The 22051-nt window shown below is 41.3% G+C and overlaps 2 protein-coding genes across 2 annotated transcripts; one reads left to right on the forward strand and one right to left on the reverse strand.

Moving 5' to 3' along the window:
• Positions 1–3089: 3089 nt before the first annotated feature.
• s1pr4 (sphingosine-1-phosphate receptor 4) lies at positions 3090–5754 on the reverse strand. Its single transcript, XM_033621375.2, has 2 exons — positions 5606–5754; positions 3090–4908 (listed from the first exon to the last, which is right to left on the reverse strand). The coding sequence occupies exon 2, from the start codon at positions 4748–4750 to the stop codon at positions 3509–3511; it is 1242 nt and encodes a 413-aa protein (XP_033477266.1). The 5' UTR covers positions 4751–4908; positions 5606–5754; the 3' UTR covers positions 3090–3508.
• A 12559-nt stretch (positions 5755–18313) lies between these two features.
• Positions 18314–18972, forward strand: LOC144463742 (uncharacterized). Its single transcript, XM_078169145.1, has one exon. It carries the CDS (start codon positions 18324–18326, stop codon positions 18948–18950), a length of 627 nt encoding a protein of 208 aa, XP_078025271.1. The 5' UTR covers positions 18314–18323; the 3' UTR covers positions 18951–18972.
• The last annotated feature ends 3079 nt before the right edge of the window (positions 18973–22051 follow it).

A 22051-nucleotide genomic window follows, 5' to 3' on the forward strand; every position in this document is an offset into this window, starting at 1 on the left:
TTGAGAGCATGTTGCCAAACTCATGGCATATGTTGTTTAATAAAATATTTAGCTGTTTTATCTTTGCCACAAATGAAAAGCACTGAAAATGACAGCATACCAGCAAGAACAGGAGAAAATAAGTACTCATTAGACAATGGACAGAAAATCCCAGTATCATGTTTGAGCGTTTTAAAAACCCTCTGTGAGAAAGTACACTTCCTGGCGAGGCTAATGGAACAGAGGCTGACCTGAGGAGGAGACGAGGCTTCAGCAGTGCTGCAGTCTACAGGGACACTTTAAGGCATTTACAACAATATCCTGCAAAATCTGGCTGAGAAAAAAAAAAAAGGATTAAGGATATTTCACCATCCTGCTCTCTTGCTTGATCTCTTAATGTCAGCATGTTTGTGAACATGACTCACACACACACACACAACAACCACCACACGCACTCTTATCAGTAGTCAGATCTGTAATTAGTAATAACTTGTTGTAATGCATCAATCATTTTCAGAATTTTCGCTGATTCACTATGATTTTGATGGTTTTTGAATGTGCTTAAGATTAACACTTTAAGAGCAGTGTGTAAGATTTAAGGGGATTTAGTCTATAGCGGTTCCGCACAGCAACGCCAGGGATCAGCACACAGTGCACCAAACCCTGATTTCTGTCACTGCAGGTGGTGGGCCCATAGGGCGATGGCTCCATGTTATATTTTTGGGCTAAACCTGACCAGCCCCATAGCCTGAGGCCGGGCCACCAGATGCTTGCTGGCGAACCCCATACTGGGTGAGGTGCTGGAAGTCTGAATTGTGCTTTTCATCGAGGTCCTCTTGAATCACTGTTAGTCTGGCCCTTCCCATGGGACCACTTTGCCTTGGGAGACCATACCAGGGGCTTTTAGCCACAGACAACACAGCTCCTATAGGTTCACAGGGACACACAAACCCCTCCACCATGTTAAGGTGGCGATTCTTGGAAGAGGTTCTGGGCATGTCTCACAGGTAGGAGCCCCGGGGTAGACCCAGAACACACTGGGGGGGTTTACATAACTCATTTGGCCTGGGAACGCCTTGGGGTCCCCCAGGAGGTCCTGGAAGGTGTTGCTGGGGAGAGGGACATCTGGGGTGCTTTGCTGCCTGGCCCCAGATAAGCGTTTGAAAATGGACGGATGGTATGAATAGTCTATAGCGGTGAGGACTGCAGATTGTAACCAGCTGAAACTTCTACCAGTCAGAATTCTTTCAGTATTCATTGTTTAGGAAGTTTTTACCGAGTGCTAAATTATCCGCAGAGGTCTCTTCCTCTCCAAAACAAATGGGCTTGATGATTAAAACTGGTGAAAACACTGAATAAAGCAGTTTCACGTTGCTAATCAGTGCCTTTCAGACAGGCTAGAAGCCCAGCACCTGCTAACTTAAGATCAGGATGTTCACAAGTTTTTTACCGGAAGCCAAATTATCCGCAGACGTCTCTTCCTCTCCAAAACAAACCAGCTTCCCCTTTAAAAAAGTCTGGTTTTTTTGGACGCTGCTTTTTACAGAGGGGCTGCTAACTATGGTGGCCAACACGAAAACATGTATGATCCTCTCTACAGCCAGTTTTTGGTTCGTCCATTCTATGCTACTGTAGAAACATGGTGGTGCAACATGGTGGACCCTGTGGACAAGGTTTTGCTTCCTATGTTGATATAATCGGCTCATTTTAAGGTGACGAAAATACAACAATTCCTGTTTTCAGGTGAATATACACTAAAGAAAACATATTAATTATATTATTCTCAATTTCTGCCAATATCCCCCTAAATCCTACACACTGGAGCTTCAATTAAATATGGGATTTTAATGGTCACAAATAAAACATAGTGATGGGATAAAATAGGCCTCTTGAAATTGTTTTTGGTTGGCCTGGGTCCTCTGTGGTTAAAGAGCCTAAAATCACATTTTCTCTATCAGTGATTTGGTGCGACATGAACACGCTAATTTTTTATTTGCACAAGCCTGATTATTTCAGATTTTTTGTCTTTGCCCCAGCTCCTCTCACTGGTCTGACATGGGTGGGGCTTAGTTGGAAAAAGGTGATGTCATGCAACCCTGAGCACCAATCAGCATTCAGCATCATTTGAATCAGAATCAGTTGTGGGTTGTTTGTTGGTATCAATCTAATGTGATGAAACCACACCACCCAGTTACAACTTGTGTAATTAGTCATGAGCATTTAATGATACAGAGAAATATCATTGGACTTTGGCCGTTCATTTGAGATATGATGTGGAAACTGGGCTCAAGCAAAGCAAACACATAGTGCTGAAAGTGTGAACAACACAGTACTGACTTCCCACAGCAAGTGAGTCTGCACCTTGTGGTTCTGATCTATTGCAGCGACTGTTTCGTGGAACAAAATAGTGAAACTGCCAGAGAGCACACTTTGCATGCTGTGCCTTTGCAGAATGGCCAACCGTTGCTTTTGTCTTGTGAAAATACTTTTACACGTCAAGGCAAAACCAGTTGTTCTGGTATACAGTAGCAGGAGTACAGTACAGTAGTCTGTATAATTTACGGGTGCATACTATCTGCTAAACCTTATCTATCCACCCTGCCAGGCAGTCATAATGCATTTATCAATTAGCCCTGGCTGTATGTGCCCTTGGGGCTGCAGTCCCAGCCCTCCCCTCCTCTGCACTGAACTTCCATCAGTCATCCTGTCAGAGAAGCAGGGAGGGGAGAGCAGCCTGCAAAAAGGCGCTTTGAGGAGGTTGTCAGGTTTAACAAAGAAGGCGAGCCTTTAAAGTTAAAAATATTTTCCCTCATGTAGAGTTTCATGAGTGTTTTGCAAAGCCTGCATCGGACCAGTTTAATGAACAGAGATCTTTTTTTTGGCAGAGATTGAAATGTAATTTTAAATATGGTGGAATATGCGACATGTAGATATGGTAAATATAGAAAACTATGAAGCATTTATGTTAAGGTTACGGTAAGGTATATTTCAGGCTGGGAAAATCTAAAGCATGACCCATCTGTTGGAGCTAGTCAAGGTTTCGATGATGTGTCTCCCTCCAGAGGAAAGCAGAGGTAGTATACTTACTGTAAAAAGCATGCACTCATGTATTAAGCAAAAATAAACTTTATTTATATTTTCATCATACAGTAAAACATCAGCTTACAATACAATGCAATACACTATCATTATACATTTCTATGTTAACTCTTATAAAGATAATACTTCTGGTAAATAATATGCTTTCATATCTGTAAAAAAAAAACAAAAAAAAAAACATTTAACAAAGGCTAGTAATATTCAATGGCTAAAGTACAGTGCAATAACATAATGTCTGGTAATGTAAAAAATACATGCTCATCATTGTAAACTTCAGGATAAATTCACATTTACAGCAGGTTTTCTGACAGTTCGGTGCAAGTACCTGCAGGCACAGTATTGAACATTCAAACCAAAACTGAGAGGAAACGGTTAGATGTGTATCAGTGCACACAGGACTTGTTTGCTTGGGAGGGGATCACATTGTGGTTTAACCACTTGAAACTGACAGACAGCTGGTGGTGGAGCTCAGCCTGTATTTTTTGGATGCCCTGCGAGTCTTGCTAGGAGTTGACGGTGGGGAGGCCACACTCAGATTCCTGATTTTGTTAAAACTGTTCCTCAGACTGTCCCTCCTGCTCCCTGAGGTGCTGTTGGACTCCTTTGATGTGAATTTGTCTGGGTGACAGAGGCCAGCCTTCACGCAGCAGCAGCACAGCAGCTCAGCCATAGCCTTCCTCATCTCACTGCTGCCTACTGTGTAGATGATGGGGTTCAGGCCCGAGTTGAGGACAGCCAGGGTGATGCAAATGTCAGCATAGGACAGCAGTACACACTGGCGGGAGACACAGAAGAAATCCACCAGTAACAGCAGGAACAGTGGCCCCCAGCAGAGCATGAAGCACCCAACTATGGCGATCACAGTTTTAAGCAGACCCAAAGAGCGCCTGCGACTGCGCTGTGGACCCAGCTGTGTACTTTTGTGAACGTGGCAGTAGATGGCACCATAAAGCACAGCAATAGCCAGGAGGATGACGAAGAAGATGAAGAGAGAGAAAAGGATGTAGGACTTGGAGTAGAGAGGGAGGAGAGTGGAGCATTTGCCCAGGCTGCACACACAGTTCCAGCCCAGCAAAGGGAGGAAACCAATCACCAGCGCCAAAACCCAGCAGAGTGCCACCAAGGTGTAGATCCTACAGGTCTTTCCGGCTGACTTCTGGGGCATTGGCTTCATCATGGTGGTGTAACGCTCCATAGCAATCAGCAGCAAACTGAATATGGATGCAGCCAGGGCCACAAACAGCATCCCTTCCCTGAGAAGCCATTGAGCAGGGGTGAGGCGAAACGTCTGGCTGCCTGACATGAAGATGTTGACCACGTAGGCTGTGCCAGTGAGGAGGTCACTGAGTGTAATGTTGGCAATACAGACATAAACCCAGCGCCGGCTGCTGCAGATGCGGGAGATGACGGCCACCAGCACCAGGAGATTCTCCAGGATGATGGAAATACTGATGAAGAGGAGGACGGCCATGGAGACACTGATGTGGCTCTGGTTTTTTGAGATGGTCCTGTTGTGTAGGCGGCCGGTGTGGTTGTAATGCCGCAGGATCACATGGCTGATCTCGGTGGCTGTGGTGGTGTCGTTTGATATGGTGGTGTCGCTGGGAAAACTGGGTAAGTGGTACAGGTGGGGGCACGAGGAGGAGGAGGTGAGGGAGGAGAAGGCATTCATATTAGCAACAACCGGGCTGGTGGAGATTAAGGCTGTGGGTGGGAACAGGCGGAACTGAGCTGGTACGAGCTGCGCGGGAATTAGTGTGAAACTCCTGTGATCAAACAGGCTATCATCACACTCTAACCACTGGAGCTCTACCTGCACACAACACACACCTGAGAAGACAAAAGAAGAAGAAATTTAAATACAGCATCTACTTGAATATGAAAGAAAATTCCCTGGCTCTCATGACTGTGCTGTGTGCTTCATCATTACAGTGTTTCAATTAGTTTAAAAGCCCTCATTTAAATGCCTCCCTCATGTGCCACAGCACTCCACCTAGCTGTGGTTAACACAGGATGAGTAAGCAGCTGCAAAGGCATTTAAATCGCCGCATGGAGGAAATACGCACATTGTTTTCTTACGAGAATGCTAGGAAAAATGTTTTTAAAAATTCCCAAACAGCAATGCAGCTATATTTTATTTAATTACTGCACTATAATATTAATCAATAATTGCAAAATGGCAAAACATCTGTTGTTTCTTTTTTCCAGCAAAACTCTCTTCAGTGACATCAATCAAAACAAATTATTAAAATATTACTAAAGAAATAAAAAAGCTTTTTTCCCCAAGGTTCATATTGTTTTAAAAAAATTCTGAGCAAAAAAACCCAGGTATTTCATGCAGCATCCTAGAGGTTGAAATTCTGAGTTTCTGAGTTTTTCTGAGTTCTGATGTGTTTAACAATTAAGATATATTTGACATTATATTCGAAGTTTATCCTGTTTTGGTTGTTAAAATCCATTTTCAGGTTATTATTATTGCTCTATGGCTGTGGAGTGATGTGAATGCTGTGCAGAGGAGAGTACTTACTCTGGCTGCTGGTGGTGATGCTGAGTGACTGAGAAGATGTCGCTGACTACAGAGTTTTGCACCACATTTTTGATGGGGAAGTAAGCCAAACAAGGTTAGGTATTCACACACCACACCCAAAACACACACACACACACACTCGCACACACACTCGCACACACACAAACACGATATGCAACAGCAAGATTGCTGTCACTTTTGTTCCATCACCTTGAGAAGAAACAAAGAAACTGTGAAAATTTCCCAGTTGCCCACAATTCTAAAATTTCATGCTCTGAGAAGTCCAAATTGTCCACCAAGTATCTCCTATACGTTTTTCCAAAAATGTGTTTTACTTTTACTGATATTAACAAATTTTCCATCACTTTTCTGAAGACACGTGAGGACATCACGCAGATTTTACTAGAAAAAATTAAATCCCACTGACCAAGCTGCCCAGTGATAACTCATACAAGGCTCTTTCAACACATGTGCCACACTAAGTTGTAAATGTTTTGTAACATGACTCAATATTTTTGAAGGATATGTGGCAAGCATCTCACTTGCACTTACGGGAGCATGGCATCTAGCCAAAAGTCTTACAAAATCCTCACATTAGAGTCGATGTTTTTACTCAATATTTCTCAGAAAGTAGACTTCAAGAGAAAAACAGGAACTCCCAATCAGATGGAAAGGTGCCCCTCCCTGCAGATGTAGGGTTTCATACGTCTCATCACACAGATGTGGCTGTTGGTTTGTGTAAACAGGCCACAGTCACACAATTCGCTCCATGCTCTCATTGTCACCATGTATGGCACACTCGACTTCAAGTGGGATTTGAATCCATTATCTGTAAAAAAAAAAATGCACAGGGATGCAGAGTTACAGTTTTTCCCAATTGTATGGCACACTCGACTTCAGCAAACCTCCAACCATGCAGCAGCAGACCGTAACCACATGCCATAAGACAGGCAGTGGCATTGAGACCAAGACCACGTTCAAGTCAACCATAAACACATAATATACTGAGAACCAGCATACGAAGCATCTTGCAAGCACCTGAAAGTGATGCCAGACCCTGAAATCAAGAAACCACTTTTCAAATATGAGCAAAACCAGAACTCATGGCTGAACACATTTGCCCTTCAGAGTGGAGTTTTCAAAGACTTATGATTATATATTTCAAGCTTTCAGCAAACTAGGGTCTAATTGTATCGCTGCACTGTAATTTTCATTTATCAAATGCTTCAAAAGCATGCTAGTGTGGTCTGAAAAAAGGTCAGACGAGACCTTTGAGAAAATAGAACTATAATCATGCCAGTGCCCCAAATGTTTCTCTAAGAAAATGTAGTTTTTCATGCTCATAGAAAATGTTATTATTTCAGTAATACGAGAAATTGCTAGTGGGTTCATCTGTCATCTTCCATCTACATCCATCATAAACATGTGTCTGTGGTTTTACTCAACAGCTCTCCACATTGCATGGTTTCTCTATTCAAGAAAACGAGAGCGCACATGAAGATGGAAGCAACACATAGGTAGTATAACCGCGAGAGACTTGACCTATATTGTGAGTCAAGTGTAACAGTTGGCACAACATGAAGGTGCTTTACCCGTGAAACCAAAGGAGCTAAATTTTAACTTCTCCTTTTTAGACCTGAGATGTAAAAAAACAACATGCATCAATAAACCACACAGTAAGGACTGCAGTAGAGGAAAGATGCTCCTCTATCTACATGCAGTAATACTGTGGTGAGCTGTTATTGTAAATGAAATGTGGAAAAAGAAAAACAGAATTCATTTCAATGTAAACAACAGCAACCTGAGGTGTTAACAACACCCAGACGACTGTTGAATACGCCCTTACTCTGAAAATATAACTTCAATCAGCACTATAACCACAAAGTGCGTATTCTAAACCACGTGTGGTGTGTGTGTGTGTGTGTGTGTGTGTGTGTGTGTGTGTGAGTATGTTTTAACTGACTGATAAGCAGAGCCAGCAGCCCTGTAGGCTTTTGCTGCAGTGGCTCTAAACAAGATTGTGCTTTTGCCCTCGAGTCAGTCCAGGGATTTTATTGTTTGCTCAATGATATCCACCACACTGCTCTTTATATCTGTATCTCCTGTTCAGAGTTGCAGTGGGCTGAAGCCAATCCCAGTATGCACTTGGTGAGACAGCACACAGACTGGTCACCAGTCTGTCATATTTGCAGGCATTTAGGTTTCCTGTGGGAGGAAACATAACCTACCATGCATGCAAACTGTACACAGAAAAGCCCCGGCCAACCAGGTGGGATTTGAATCAATCACCTGTGACAATGTAAGAATGCAGAGGGATGCAGGGGATTAACAAGTGCATTGAGGAATAATTCATGTGTAATGGAATAAAACTGTTTTTAATATGACAATATCTGTGTATGTTTGTTTATTCATATGAAACTACAAGAGATCATCGCTCCAGCCATGATACATTGATCTGCCACATACGTATGTAAGACCAATGTTAGCCAGAGTCCCCTTCCATACCTTCTATGCCATTACTTCTAGCCCCCTTGATCATGCCACATCCATCTTCATACTCGGCCTTCATTTTGATCTCAACTACACACCTGTGAAGTTTCGTGACTGTGTCTTGCACGGTTGTGATGCTATTGTCTGGACAAAACCTGTCCAGAGATAGAAAGACAGACAGACATATAAACTACAGTCTTCCACCACAGTTCCTGTAACACTCAGTATCACCAAGGCCACATTTCGCCTCAATGACACATACAGATTCAGACAGTGTTGTCACGGCTGGCAAAAATCAACATGATCTTGCCTTCGTGAGTAAAGAACCGGACACTATGTTGCTACTACACTGTACATAAATGGAAACCTTTTTCTGCCAGCTCTTTATCTATAACTTAGCAATTGGAATACTATTAATTGTCCATATAGTAATACCTAAAACAAAGTCTCTAGCATTACAACTTGTGGAAAAATGTGCAAAAAGCAATCATAAAATATGTGACAAAGCCCTGAATGCCTTACTAATTTCACAGTGAGCCTTCATATACAAGTCATAAACACATCTGTACGAGAAGACATTATGACAAGGCCAGCGTTTTCCTGTGTCAGCATTTAGTGAGTGTTGCAGAGATTTCATCTTTAGTCACTTCCATATTTGCCTTTGTGCTCAGAAGATTTCTCCTGAACTGCTTTTCATGGGTTTGAGCGTTGAGTTCCAACCAATAACATCACAACAACATTAGCCCAGCCTTTGAATGAAACACCTGCTCCTACAATCGCTCTGAGGATTTCATCCCCGTACCTAACAGCAGTCAGGTTACCGTTGGCTATGACTTGGAGGGCTGTGTAACCCTCCAAGGATCTGCCTCCCCAGACGATCACTGACCCTGGTCATGCTGGATGATGTTACAGGCAGCACAACATTCACCATGCCGTCTCCAGATGCTTTCATGTCTGTCGCATGTGCTCAGTGTGAACCTGCTCCCATCTGTGAAGAGAGTGAGGTGCAAATGGTGGACCTGCCAATCTTGTGGTCTCTGGCGAATGTCAGTCGAGCTGCGCGGTGCTGGGCTTTGAACACAGGTCCCAGTAGAGGACGTCGGCCCCTCATGCTATCCTCATGCAGTCTGTTTCTGACAGTTTGGTCAGAAACATGCACACCAGAAGCCTGCTGGAGGTCATTTTGTAGGGCTCTGGCAGTGCTACTCCTGTTCCTCCTCACACAAAGGAGCAGATAGCCGTCCTGCTGCTGGGTTGATGCCCTTCTACGGCCCTGTCCAGCTCTCCTCATCTAACAGCCGGTCTCCTGGTATCTCCTCCATGCTCTTGAGACTGTGCTGGGAGACACATCAAACCTTCTTGTGGCCGCACGTATGGATGTGCCATCCTGGAGGAGCTGGACTACCTGTGCAACTTGATTGGGCTGCAGGTACCACCTCATGCTACCAGTAGTGACAAGGACACTAGCAGAACACAACACTAGACAAGAACCAGTCAGGAAGGATAAGGAGAGAGCAACTGTCATTTGCACCAAAGCAGGTGAAACTGATTCCCAATCACTTGTGCTTCCTAAATGGACAGATTAATTCCCTGAAGTTTAACTGACCTGATACTGTGACCGTAAAGTGTTCCTCTATTTCTTTTTTGAGCAGTGTAGATTATGATACTGTGTTAGTTATGGTCGCTAAGCACCTTCAGACACAACCTGCTTCTGCGGTTTTGAAAGTTGACTCAGAGTAAGCACAAGAGTAGCGTCCGCCACGAGACCTCGCGTTTTTCAGATGGTGAAAGACATGGCATGTGTATGGGCCCTAAGAGTGCTCCACTGATTTAGGTTTGCACTACTAAATGAGGAGGTTCTCTTTCTTCTGTCTAAGTCCACACTTGTTTATTTTCTTGTAGTCTTCAGCTCCAGCCAACGCTGACACAAGTGACATCACTTGAGGTACTTCATTAGACATCAAAAGAGGCTATAAAGCCACAAAAGGCTTTATACAACTGTTATTTCACACATAGGTAGTCATACTCCCCAAGAACAGGCTTTGATGTGTAAAATCAGTGGAGTTTCCCTTTTAAATTTTCAGCCCACGCAGTGCAGCATGGTTTTGATTTGAGTAATTCAAGGTTCTCAGGTATTTGAAGCTGCATTTACCTTTTCTTGACAACACATACCGAGCTGACAGACAGACATTTCTGACATGTAAGGGGTGGTCAAACATGGTGCACAGAGAGCTAGAGACCCAGCCAGTGGGGCTGCAATGTCGTGGCACAGCCCTGCTCTATGCGATCAGTTCGTACACACTCAGGTCCGTCCTGCCCCGCTGGTTGCTTGTGGCTGCAGCTTGATTGGCTGCCTTGATGTGACACCCTCTCATTACACCACCAGGTAGGTCTGCGCTGCAGTTGTCCCAGCATGCTTTGTGCAGCGAATCAGTTGCTTCTAATACACAATAGATGGGGGCAAATGTCTCGTTGCATTTAGTGGGGCTGCACCGTCAGTCCGACACCAACACAGAGGGCAGTGACGTGGTAGTACTGGTGGGGAGGCTACCAGTTTAGCAGCCCCACTATTTATTTATTACTTTTAATCTGTCTATTCCAATCATACTTTTTAACTATCTATCCACACCAAGCCCCTAAAGTGACTGAGTGGGATGTAAAGACTGTGAGGGGACCCTTTTTTATTTGGAGCACAAAATACTTAACTGAGGAACAATTTCTCTGTCACAATCAGCAGAGGGAAGTGTGTAAAAACAGCTGCTTGCAGCTTCAGTCTCTCTCCGTCTTGTCACTTCCCTGTCGTTTCACTGCTTTAAAGCATCTGTCCCTTTAAACATGTCTGCACGTTTATATCCTGTTTAAGCCTGTTTAAAAGCTGAGTAAATAATGGATTGATGGAAGAGTTTGAATCATACAACTGTATCGGTGTAGATGGGGCAGTATGGGTTTCCGTATGCCATTGAGCTACACACTGTAGGCCAATGCACTGATGCTGTTGCAGCTGGCCAAAGAAAGTGTTGTTGCTTGCCTGTTATCAGGCAGAACTGTCAACTCGTTACACTCTGTTTCAGTCAACTTGAACTCAGTGGAGTGGGCAGATTCAAAGGTCTGGATGCAAGCAATACTGTTGCAGGCATGTGGTCAGTTTGCAGCTTCATGTCAATAGCTTTACATTGAAAATGATTTGACACAGCATAAGTCTAAAACATGTGTGAGCTACAGTTCTTCCCAACAGATATGTCGGGATGCTAAGGGTTATAACCTACAACAGTAATGTTAGATGACAGGATTGCACGTTTGTGGAGGAGTGCATTTCTCCACAAACGTGCAATCATTCTTAATCCATGCCTGTGTCCATGGCATATGCAACTCCTGTACTGTTGCCTCATATGAGCTATGAATTGCCTGCTGTGCACATCCACTGCACCCGCAGCCCTTTCACAATGCACACAGTGACTTTGCTCACTGTAAATATGAAGAAAGTATTGATTGGTGGAGCTTTATACGTTTAGGAAACCAACTCCCTTCCTGTTGTGGGTCTTTGACGTCAACTTCCACAGTGTGTTGTGGTCAAACAACAACTAAATTCAAAACTCTGTGATACAAGGATCATAAGACAGTTAAACTGGGTGTGTAAAACATCTGGAGCAACTATGGAGAATGTGTTGCAGAAATGGTTTCATGGTGGAACTAGACCCAAAGAGACTGAAATAAATAAATGTTAGTTCAAATCTTATGGTTGAGAAGTTACTGGTCACAGTGTAGAGCTAATGATTATGGTGACACCATCTGGCCAATCGGTGCAATTCATGCAACAATCTACAGTTATCTCTAACAAATGTGGTTGCTCAAGTCTTGACTCAAGGATACAGACGTGCATGGTGTTGAGCAGTCAACATCTGGTGGCCACAAAGCAGTATTACAGTCATTATCCTGTCAGAGGGAAAACATACAGCATCACTGTGAGACCGCTGGAAGCTGTGACAGAGCTCACCGAAATCATGAAAACTGAATTCACACAACTTGATGTAACATAAATTGGAGGTTTATTTCTTGACATCAAGTCACTTCTGTGTTTTTGGACTGATTGTTTTACATTTAACATACCAGGTGAGAAGCCTAATGTTTTTTAATGTAAAGTAACACATCTATGTAGTGAACTCAACGGGTTGAATATAAAAAAAAACAACCATGTATTTTTCATGTTTTTGTTTTGTTTTGTTTTGTTTTTTGCATTATTTAAGAACAGTGACATATTTAACTGTCAGGAAAACATATTAGCCGATCTCAGGCACTCAAATAATAATCCTGGTCTACAGCACTGGTTCCCAACCTGACCACCATTAGGGGTCACCAAAGCTTCACGAAAAGGGTGGATAGTTTGATTTTAAGGGGTGTTGGAAAACCTTTTTTTTTCCTCAAATATACAGCATATATATTTAGCATTTCATTTATTTACATGAATAAAACTAAATTAATTTGTTGAAATTAAATTTTGAATTATTATTCAAGATATAAACTCTCACAGGAAAAAAATTCTCACAGGATGAAAGCACAGTGAAGAGCAGAACACAAGCTATATACACAGAGTCTTCACACTCTGCTAAACAGCCTTACCCTGCACCAGAGAAGTACACAGGTCAGAACCAAAAGGCTTGACAAACAATGGCCTTGCATCAGGAAGATGAAAACACTGAATTTGTCAAAAAAAAAAAAAGCCTATTAAGTGTGTGTGAATGTTAGTTGTTTTTAAAAATATATATAATACAGACAAAAAAAAATAAAAAAAAATATTGAGAAAACTCATCTCTGATGTAAAACTCACAGGAAATAGTCTGATCAAATACATCCAGATTGCTTACACAAACTTCCTGCAGTTACTGCTTTTACTTTTTGGGCTACAGTTTATCAGTTTTAATGTAAAATAGCCACAAAATATGTCACTTAGTCAGGGGTCAGGCTGTCAACTCAGTGGAAGAAAAGGGGTTCCTTGAGAAAGAAAAAGGTTGGGAACCACTGATCTACAGAACCAACATGGTGGGAACTAGAAACTAGACAAGACAACATAGACAGAACTTATATCAAATACATTTTTCAATTTTTGGATCAGATCCATTTTTTCATAATTTAGCCTGACAGGCTGGAGTGTGACAAACACAATGGAAGACTGTTGGTTTTGTTTTGTTGAAATATTTTTACAGGTGACGATAAAAAAACAGTTCTTCCAGACAGTATACCGTACTGAGAGTACTGTACAGAAGCCTGTAACTGTAGTATAAAAGCAGAGAGGGAAGAGCAGCCTGCAAAAAAAAACCTTCTGGGGAGACTGTCAGGTCCAACAGAGAAGACGAGCCTTTAAAATTAGATAAAAAATATTTTCTCTCGTGTACAGTTACATTATGTCTATCTTGTCTTTTATTTATATTTTCATCATACAGTAAAATATAAATGATTACAGTGCATTACACGCATATTACCTATTTCTATGTTAAATATCATGACGATAATACTTCTGGTAAATAATTTTCCTTCATATCTGTAAAAAAAAAATCATTTTTATTTGATTAGATGAATGTCAGTGATCAAAGTACAGTGGAAAGGAATGCAAAATGTGCTGTCATTGTAACCTTGCCTTCATATCTATAAAAATAAATGCATTTATTTTTATTTGACAAGGTAAAAGGTTAACAGTGCAGTACGTCAATCAATTATGTCATATATGAAGAGGAATTCAAAATGAAAAGTGCTTATCATTGCAAACGTACAGATAAGTTAATATTTTTAACATGTTTTCCGACAGTTTGTGATCATCAGTGCAAGTACCTGCAGGGAAAGTATTGAACATTTTGATGAAGATTCTCAGTCATCCAGGTCATGGTAATCCTAAGTGCTATATTGGAGATAACTGGGCTTGCTTGAGTTTCTTGAAGACGTTTCAACTCTAATCCAGGAGGCTTCTTCAGTTCTACTGAACATTCAAACTCAGAAGATGGTGGTCAGATTAATGATTATCTCATAAAACTGTTCCTCAGACTGTCCCTCCTGCTCCCTGAGGTGCTGCTGGTCTCCTTGGATGTGAATTTGTCTGGGTGACAGAGGCCAGCCTTCATGCAACAGCAGCAGCAGCAGCAGCAGCACAGCAGCTTAGTGATAGTCTTCCTCATCTCACTGCTGCCCAGGCTATAAATAATGGCCTGAGTTAAGGACAGCCAGGGTGATGTGAAGATCAGTGCTGGACAGCAGTGCACACTGGTGGGACAGTAACAGCAGGAACAGTGGCCCCCAGCAGAGCAGAAAGAACCCCAACTATGGTGATGACAGTTCCCCAGTTTTTTACAATTGCTCACATCCTTATGTCCAATCTGTGCTCACATCTTCAAAACTCTAAACACAATGAGCACAGCATCATGTGCTGTTTGGTAATGTCATCAACTCTTTGTATTTTGAAATTTTGAAAGTCAGCACTGACTGTTCCTCTTGAGTTGGAACCACATGCTGGTGTTTGGTTAGAATAATTTGGTATGAGTCTGTTCCGCCATGTTTTAATAGTTAGTGCATGTAGAGAAAGGTTTTTTTTGCATTTGGAAATGCAGAGTTGGAGTTTAATGAGCAAGATGCCGTTCTGAGCAGAAACTTAACCATTCTATTTGGCTCATTGTATGAAGCTGTTGTGTTGTTGTGTTAACAGTTAAGAAAAAGTATCTAGTCTAAAGGTAAACGCTTGTTCGCCATTCTAAAAATCTATAATGAATTGCCAGGAGTGTCTGCGTTGGTGAGCTCTGTGGTTCTGGGCACCATCGAAAGAGGGAGAAGGGCTGTGGCTGTAATGCCTCGAGATCAAATAGCTGATCTCGGTGGCCGAGGCCACAAACAGCATCCCCTCCCTGAGAAGCCATTGAGCAGGGGTGAGGCGAAATGTCTGGCTGCCTGACATGAAGATGTTGACCACGTAGGCGGTGCCAGTGAGTGATCAAGGCTGTGGGTGGGAACAGGCAGAACCAAGCTGGTACGAGCTGAGTGGGAATTAGTGTGGAACTCCTGTGATCAAACAGGCTATCATCACACTCTGCCTGTTCACAACACACACCTGAGAAGACAAAAGAAGAAGTAGTTTAAATTCAGCATCAATGTGAATATAAAGACAATTCCCCTTATTGTCCTGACTGTACTGCTCCCTCATTACAGTGCTTCATTGAGTTTAAAAGCCCTCATTTAAATGCCTCCCTCGTGTGCCACAACCGTCCACCTAACTGTGGTTAACACAGGATGAGTAAGCAGCTGCAAAGGCATGACCCTTTTTCCCAGTCACTTAAAAATGTTTCCTAAAACTGCAGCTCAGTTTCTCAGAACTCTAAACACAACCTGAAAATAGTTAACCATTTTGTCAAAACTCTGATTCTTTCCACCAAAATGATACACACAGCTATGAAACAAATATCTTTTACAGAGCATCAGTCAAAAACAGGTGTGGCGAATGTAAAACACTGCCATCAAAAGAGTTTATATATGTTTTGGACTCATCTTTGTATGAGGGCAGGATACAATGAACATTTGTCTATCAGTGATCTCCAGCCGGGGTTAAGTCACAACCCAGCTTTGCAGAGTCATACTGTTACTGTAATACGTGAGCTTCAGGTTTTTAGAATTGTGTGCATAGTGTCATTTTGTGTGTATGCAATAAGGAAAAACTGTGAATCACCACATGAAGGAAAAATGCATGTTTTCTTAAAATTCCCAAACAGTGCTGCAGCAATGAATTACTGCGCTATAAATAATAGCAAAATGGCAAAAGCATCACTTTTTTTCTTCAGTGATGATGTCAATCAAAATAAATGAATCAAAATGACTGAAGAATGAAAAAGATTTTTTGCAATGTTCATATTGTTTTAAATAAAATCTGAGCAAAACAAAAAGCAAACAAAGAATAAAACAAAACATCCATATAAGGTGCTCTATGCTGCGAAAGTTATGAAATGTGTTTAACAATTAAGATATATTTTACATTGTATTCTAAGTTTATCCTGTTTTGGTTGTTAAAATCCATTTTCAGGTTATTATTATTGCTCTATGGCTGTGGAGTGATGTGAATGCTGTGCAGAGGAGAGTACTTACTCTGGCTGCTGGTGGTGATGCTGAGTGACTGAGAAGATGTTGCTGACTACAGAGTTTTGCACCACATTTTTGATGGGGAAGTAAGCCAGACAAGGTTAGGTATTCACACACCACACCCAAAACACACACACACACACACACACACACACACCCAAACATGATATTCAACAGCAAGATTGCTGTCACTTTTGTTCTATCACCTTGAGAAGAAACAAAGAAACTGTGAAAATTTCCCAGTTGCCCACAATTCTAAAATTTCATAGTCTTAGAAGTCTGACAGGTATCTCCTATGTATTTCCCCAAAATGTGTTTTATTCTCACAGATATTTATGAATTTTCCATCACTTTTCTGAAGACATGTGAGGAAATCACGCAGATTTTACTACAAAAAATGAAATCCCACTGACCGAGCTCCCTCTTTCAACACGTGTGTTGACTCAATATTTTTGAACAATATGTGGCAAGAATCGCACTTGCACTTACGAGAGCATGGCACCTAACCAAAAATCTTACAAAATCCTCACATTAGAGTCGATGTTTTTACTCAATATTTCTCAGAAAGTAGACTTCAAGAGAAAAACAGGAACTCCCAATCAGATGGAAAGGTGCCCCTCCCTGCAGGTGTAGGGTTTCATACGTCTCATCACACAGATGTGGCTGTTGGTTTGTGTAAACAGGCCACAGTCACACAATTCGCTCCATGCTCTCATTGTCACCATGTATGGCACACTCGACTTCAAGTGGGATTTGAATCCATTATCTGTAAAAAAAAAAATGCACAGGGATGCAGAGTTACAGTTTTTCCCAATTGCTAAAACACAAAAGCCAATTCTCTAAACCAAATGACCAGTTCTCTAAACACGTTTAAGAAAACTAGCCCCCATTTGCCAAAACCATAAACACATTTCACATTAAGACACAATTCACAAAACACAATCCTCCTTTTCTCATAAATCTAAATACATTTTGTCTTGCTAAAACACAAGTTGCAAAAAAGTTTGCTCAAATTATCAAATTAAAGCTCATGTGATGCAAAATGCTTGCCACAGTCAGCAAAATTTGAACACAATGAACACACCTGGCTTCATTCATTAAACATAACGACTCAAAATTGAAGACACTTGTTGCAAATGATGTGACCACACCTATAAAAGCCAGTTCAGAGTGCACAGTTTGCTGAAGGTTCCAAACGAACACAATGGACGAAGGCAGAGTCAGAGGAAGAGGAGTTTGAGTCAGAGGAGGAAGAGGAGCAGGCCATGGAGGGAGAGGAGCAGGCCCAGGAGGGAGAGGAGCAGGCTCAGGAGAGAGAGGAGCAGGCCCAGGAGGGAGAGCAAGACAAACTCGCACCATCATTACAGACGAGATGCGAGCAACAGTCATTGACCATGTCATTGTCCATGGCATGACAATGGCTGAAGCAGGACTAAGAGTCCGTCCAAACTTGAGTAGGTTCTCAGTGGCCACCAATATCCGGGCATTCGGAGAACACAACAGGTATTGTACTGTATTGCTGTGTTGGTCACTACAGTAGATTTTTACAGTATAGTGGCATACAATTGGTTTCATCTCAGTTGCTATATTGCAAAACATGTCAATTGATGCTTCTACTGAATGCATGTTTTTACAGTAGAGTACATACAAGTCAGTACTGTAATGCATGTTTGTTTCTCTAGAGTTGAAAGAATGCCACATGGAGGTGGAAGGGTTGCCATATTTACACCAGCACACGAAACCCTCATTGTGGATATGGTACGGGAGAACAACACCATCAGACTTCGAGAAATCAGGGACAGAGTCATTGCTGACAATGTCAACTTTGAGAGCACTGACAATGTCAGCTTGGCCACATTAGACAGAGTTCTCCGGTGCCAAAGGGTGTGCATGAAGCAGGCCTATAGGGTACCCTTTGAGCGCAACTCTGATCGAATCAAAGACCTGCGTTACAAGTATGTGCAAGTAAGTATACATCCATGTTCACAGTACAGTGGATGCACATACTGTGTTGCTCAGTGGCCTACACTATTACTGTACAATACTGTGCTACTGGATTGACTGTTGTTCTGAACACCTGAACACTTTCACATTTTCACAGAGGATATTCCGGTTGGACTCGATGGCCAGACCTCATGAGTACATCTTCCTGGATGAGGCTGGGTTCAACCTCATGAAACGAAGGCGAAGAGGCCGTAACATCATTGGCCAAAGAGCTATTGTTGAGGTTCCTGGCCAATGCGGGGTTAACATCACTCTTTGTGCTGCCATGAGTTCAGAGGGGCTTGTCCACCGGCATGCTGTCCTTGGCTCATACAACACCCAACGTCTCCTCACCTTCCAGGCAGAGCTACGAGACATCCTCCTGGACCGCCAGCAACAGAATCCTGGGCCTGCATATCATCCCATTTATGTTATCATTTGGGACAATGTTTGTTTCCATCGAACTAACCAGATTAGAGAGTGGTTTAACATCAACCAACAATTCCTCAATGTCTGTCTGCCACCCTACTCACCTTTCCTCAACCCCATAGAAGAGTTTTTCTCGTCATGGAGGTGGAAGGTGTATGACCGCCAACCTTACACAAGAGAGAACCTTCTCAGGGCTATGGACCTGGCCTGTGACGACGTGCCTGTGGAGGCCTTCCAAGGATGGATCCGCCATGCCAGGGCATTCTTCCCACGTTGCCTGGCAAGGGACAATATTGCCTGCGATGTAGATGAGGTCCTGTGGCCGGACCCAGCTTGACGACGTGATGCCGCACAATGATTGTGGAGTGTGTGTGTGTTGTATAGTTCCATAAATAAATAAAAAACATCACACCCTGAACATTGTTTTCAGTGAGTATTGTTGTGTATAATGGATCCTCTGTAGTGTTTGCATTGAGTTGTGATGCAGTACAGTAGTGTACATACTGTATTTTCTGTAGATTTACATACTGTTCATATGAAACACACAAATCTATGAATGCCCAATACTCTACAGTGATATATTCTGAGAACAGATACTGTAAGGTTTCTAAAAATGTGCTTTGGCAGTTGTGAAAAAAAGAACATTCTCACACACTGAACATTGTGTTTTCAGTTGTTTTGTTGTAGTCTGTAAAGTTTTGAAGAGAGAAGGTGTGGTTTTGTTTATGTAGCTTTAGAAAAGTGTGTTGTGTTTAGAGTTTTGGGAAAATGGAGGAAAGTTTTGTGAAATGTGTTTTAGCAATTGAGAAAAACTGTAATAAGGTAAAGACGTATATTCCATGTGTAACTGAACTAGACAGCCCCGCAGTTGTATGCCTCCATGCCATGGGTGCAGATCTGATGACAAGTTTGGGGGGGGGCACAATCAGCTGTGATTTTTTTTTTAATTGCACGCGTGCAAATCATGCCCACAGAGCGCTTGAGATTGCCAGCATATTTCACAAATTCATAGAGGCTCATCACCATCACCAAGTCATTCAAAAAGCACTACAAAGAGAATCATATGCTTACCTTTACTGTTTATTTCTCTTAAACAGCCAGTACTACATGGAACCAGCCATCACCCTCCTTTTCACTGCTTCGCTGTTAGTTAATGCTACTTCTAGTTTCAGGGTCTCAGGCATGTCATGTCCACTCACGTTCTCATCTCTCGCCTCTCACGGATTCCCAATTCTCCTCATCATCTTCCCTTTCTCCGAGTATATAGGACTACTATATACATTTGTTCAATTTCAATCATTTAAGCTATTTAGAATTGGGGGGACAATTTATGTTTTTCAGAATTTGGGGGGGACATGTCCCCCCATCCCCCCCGGGATCTGTACCCATGCTCCATGCACCAATCAAGTTTCTCTTACAGTTTACACCCATGTCTGTGAAAACATGGATGCACCACACTCATTGCCCCCCCCTACAGCACAGACAATCTATACAATCAGCACAGCTGCAAGGTGGGCACCCAAAAAGAGTTCAGTATCTGACCAAATATTTCCCTTCTGTTCCTGAGATATGACATTAAGTAATAGTCAGAAAAGTGTTTTATGCAGAATATTATCATGTCACAGGGAAGTTAACCTTTTGGATATAAAATGTCATCACTTCATTTCTTTATACTATTAGACATTTGTGTGAAGTTTTGTCATAATTATGGCCAAAAACATATCTTATGAGGTCACACTGACCTTCACTTTTGACCACAGAATTCGAATGAATTTATTCTTCAGTCCAAGTGGATGTCGAATTTAAGGAAATTTCCTTAAGGTGTTCTTGAGATATTATGTTCACGAGAATTAGACAGATGCAAGGTCACTGACCTTGACCTTTGACCCCTGACCACCAAAATCTAATAAGTTCATCTTTGAATCCAAGTCAACCCTGTGCCAAATTTGAAGAATTTCCCTTGAGCCAATCTTGAGATATCGTGTTCACAAGGATGGGATGTACGTTCGTATGTGTGTACGGATGGATCGATGGACATACATACAGATAGATGGACAACTTGAAAACATAATGCCTTCGGCCAGGGCTATCACCAGCTTCCTCTTCTTCCTCCTCTTCCTGCTCCTCCTCCTCCTCCCCTTGCTCTCACTCTTCCTCTCTGTTCTCCATGCAGATCCATTCTAGGTAGGCATATTTTTGACATGTTGTAGTTTCAGAAGTGTTACTGAACAGATTTTAGAAGCCTAACTTTATACAAAAATAAAAGTCTAGTGATGGTCAAATGGTTTTTAAAAACATGCGCTAACAAACAATTAATTTGATCTTTTATGGTAAAGGTAGTAAAACTATGCTAGTGGAACTAAAACTGACTATTTGCTATGAAATTTAAAAAAAAACCTCCTTATCATTCATTGTTGTTGAATGATACAGATAACTTATCCCTAATATGTATGCTCAAATAGTTTCATAAGTATACTTTTTTACAGTATAAAGCCATGCTCAATGAAATGATTGAATTGGCATTTTACGGTAAAAGGTAGTGATGCTAAAATTATACAATTTTTGTAAAACATGAAAGAAAGATGATTAATGTGTTTTTAAAAATCCTACTCTATGTTAAGTGTCTTTGATGACTGATGTATTATTATTATTATTATTATTATTATTATTATCATTGCTCTTATTATTTTTATTCACTAACATTACTACCATATATTTAATGTTATTTCATTATATATTTGATGGAAAAAAGTGTATCAGTATGATTTTTCATTACCTCTGAGATGTTTTCAAAGTACTGTAATGGTGCAGTAATGAACTGTGATGAACAAGTATATGGAAATGATAATTATACTGGTTATATTTCTAATTCCATGGTAACAAATTGATGTATGTTGGTATACTAACATATTACAAGGATTATGACAATACATACTTTGTATTTTTTTTTCTTTTTGTTTCTGTTTTACACATACCATCTGCAGCATCTCAACAGTTTGGCAGGGGCCAATGTTTCAAAAATAAACAAACAAATAAATACATAAATAAATAAAACAAAATAAAAATAAACTATGGGGTCTGTTAAAAAAAGAACTAACTAACTAACTAACAAAATAAATAAATACATGAATAATAAAGGCAAACTATGGGGTCTGTTAAAAATACGAAGAAGAAAAAGAACCCCCCCCCCCCCCCCCGACTTTCGTCAATTTTGCCATATATTTTGCAATAGATAAATAAAATTAAATAAAAAAATAAAGTACGGGGTCTGTTAAAAAAAAGAAGAAGAAGAAGAAGAAGAAGAAAAAGAAGGAAAAAAAATATTTCGAAAAAACGATTTTTGTCATGTTTGTCCCCCAAAATTCAATACATAGATAAATAAATAAAACAAAATGAAAATAAACTATGGGTAATGTTTAAAAAAAAGAAGAAAAAGAA

The sequence above is a fragment of the Epinephelus lanceolatus genome, chromosome 6 (assembly GCF_041903045.1).
Source record: "Epinephelus lanceolatus isolate andai-2023 chromosome 6, ASM4190304v1, whole genome shotgun sequence".
NCBI classification, from domain to species: Eukaryota; Metazoa; Chordata; class Actinopteri; order Perciformes; family Serranidae; genus Epinephelus; species Epinephelus lanceolatus.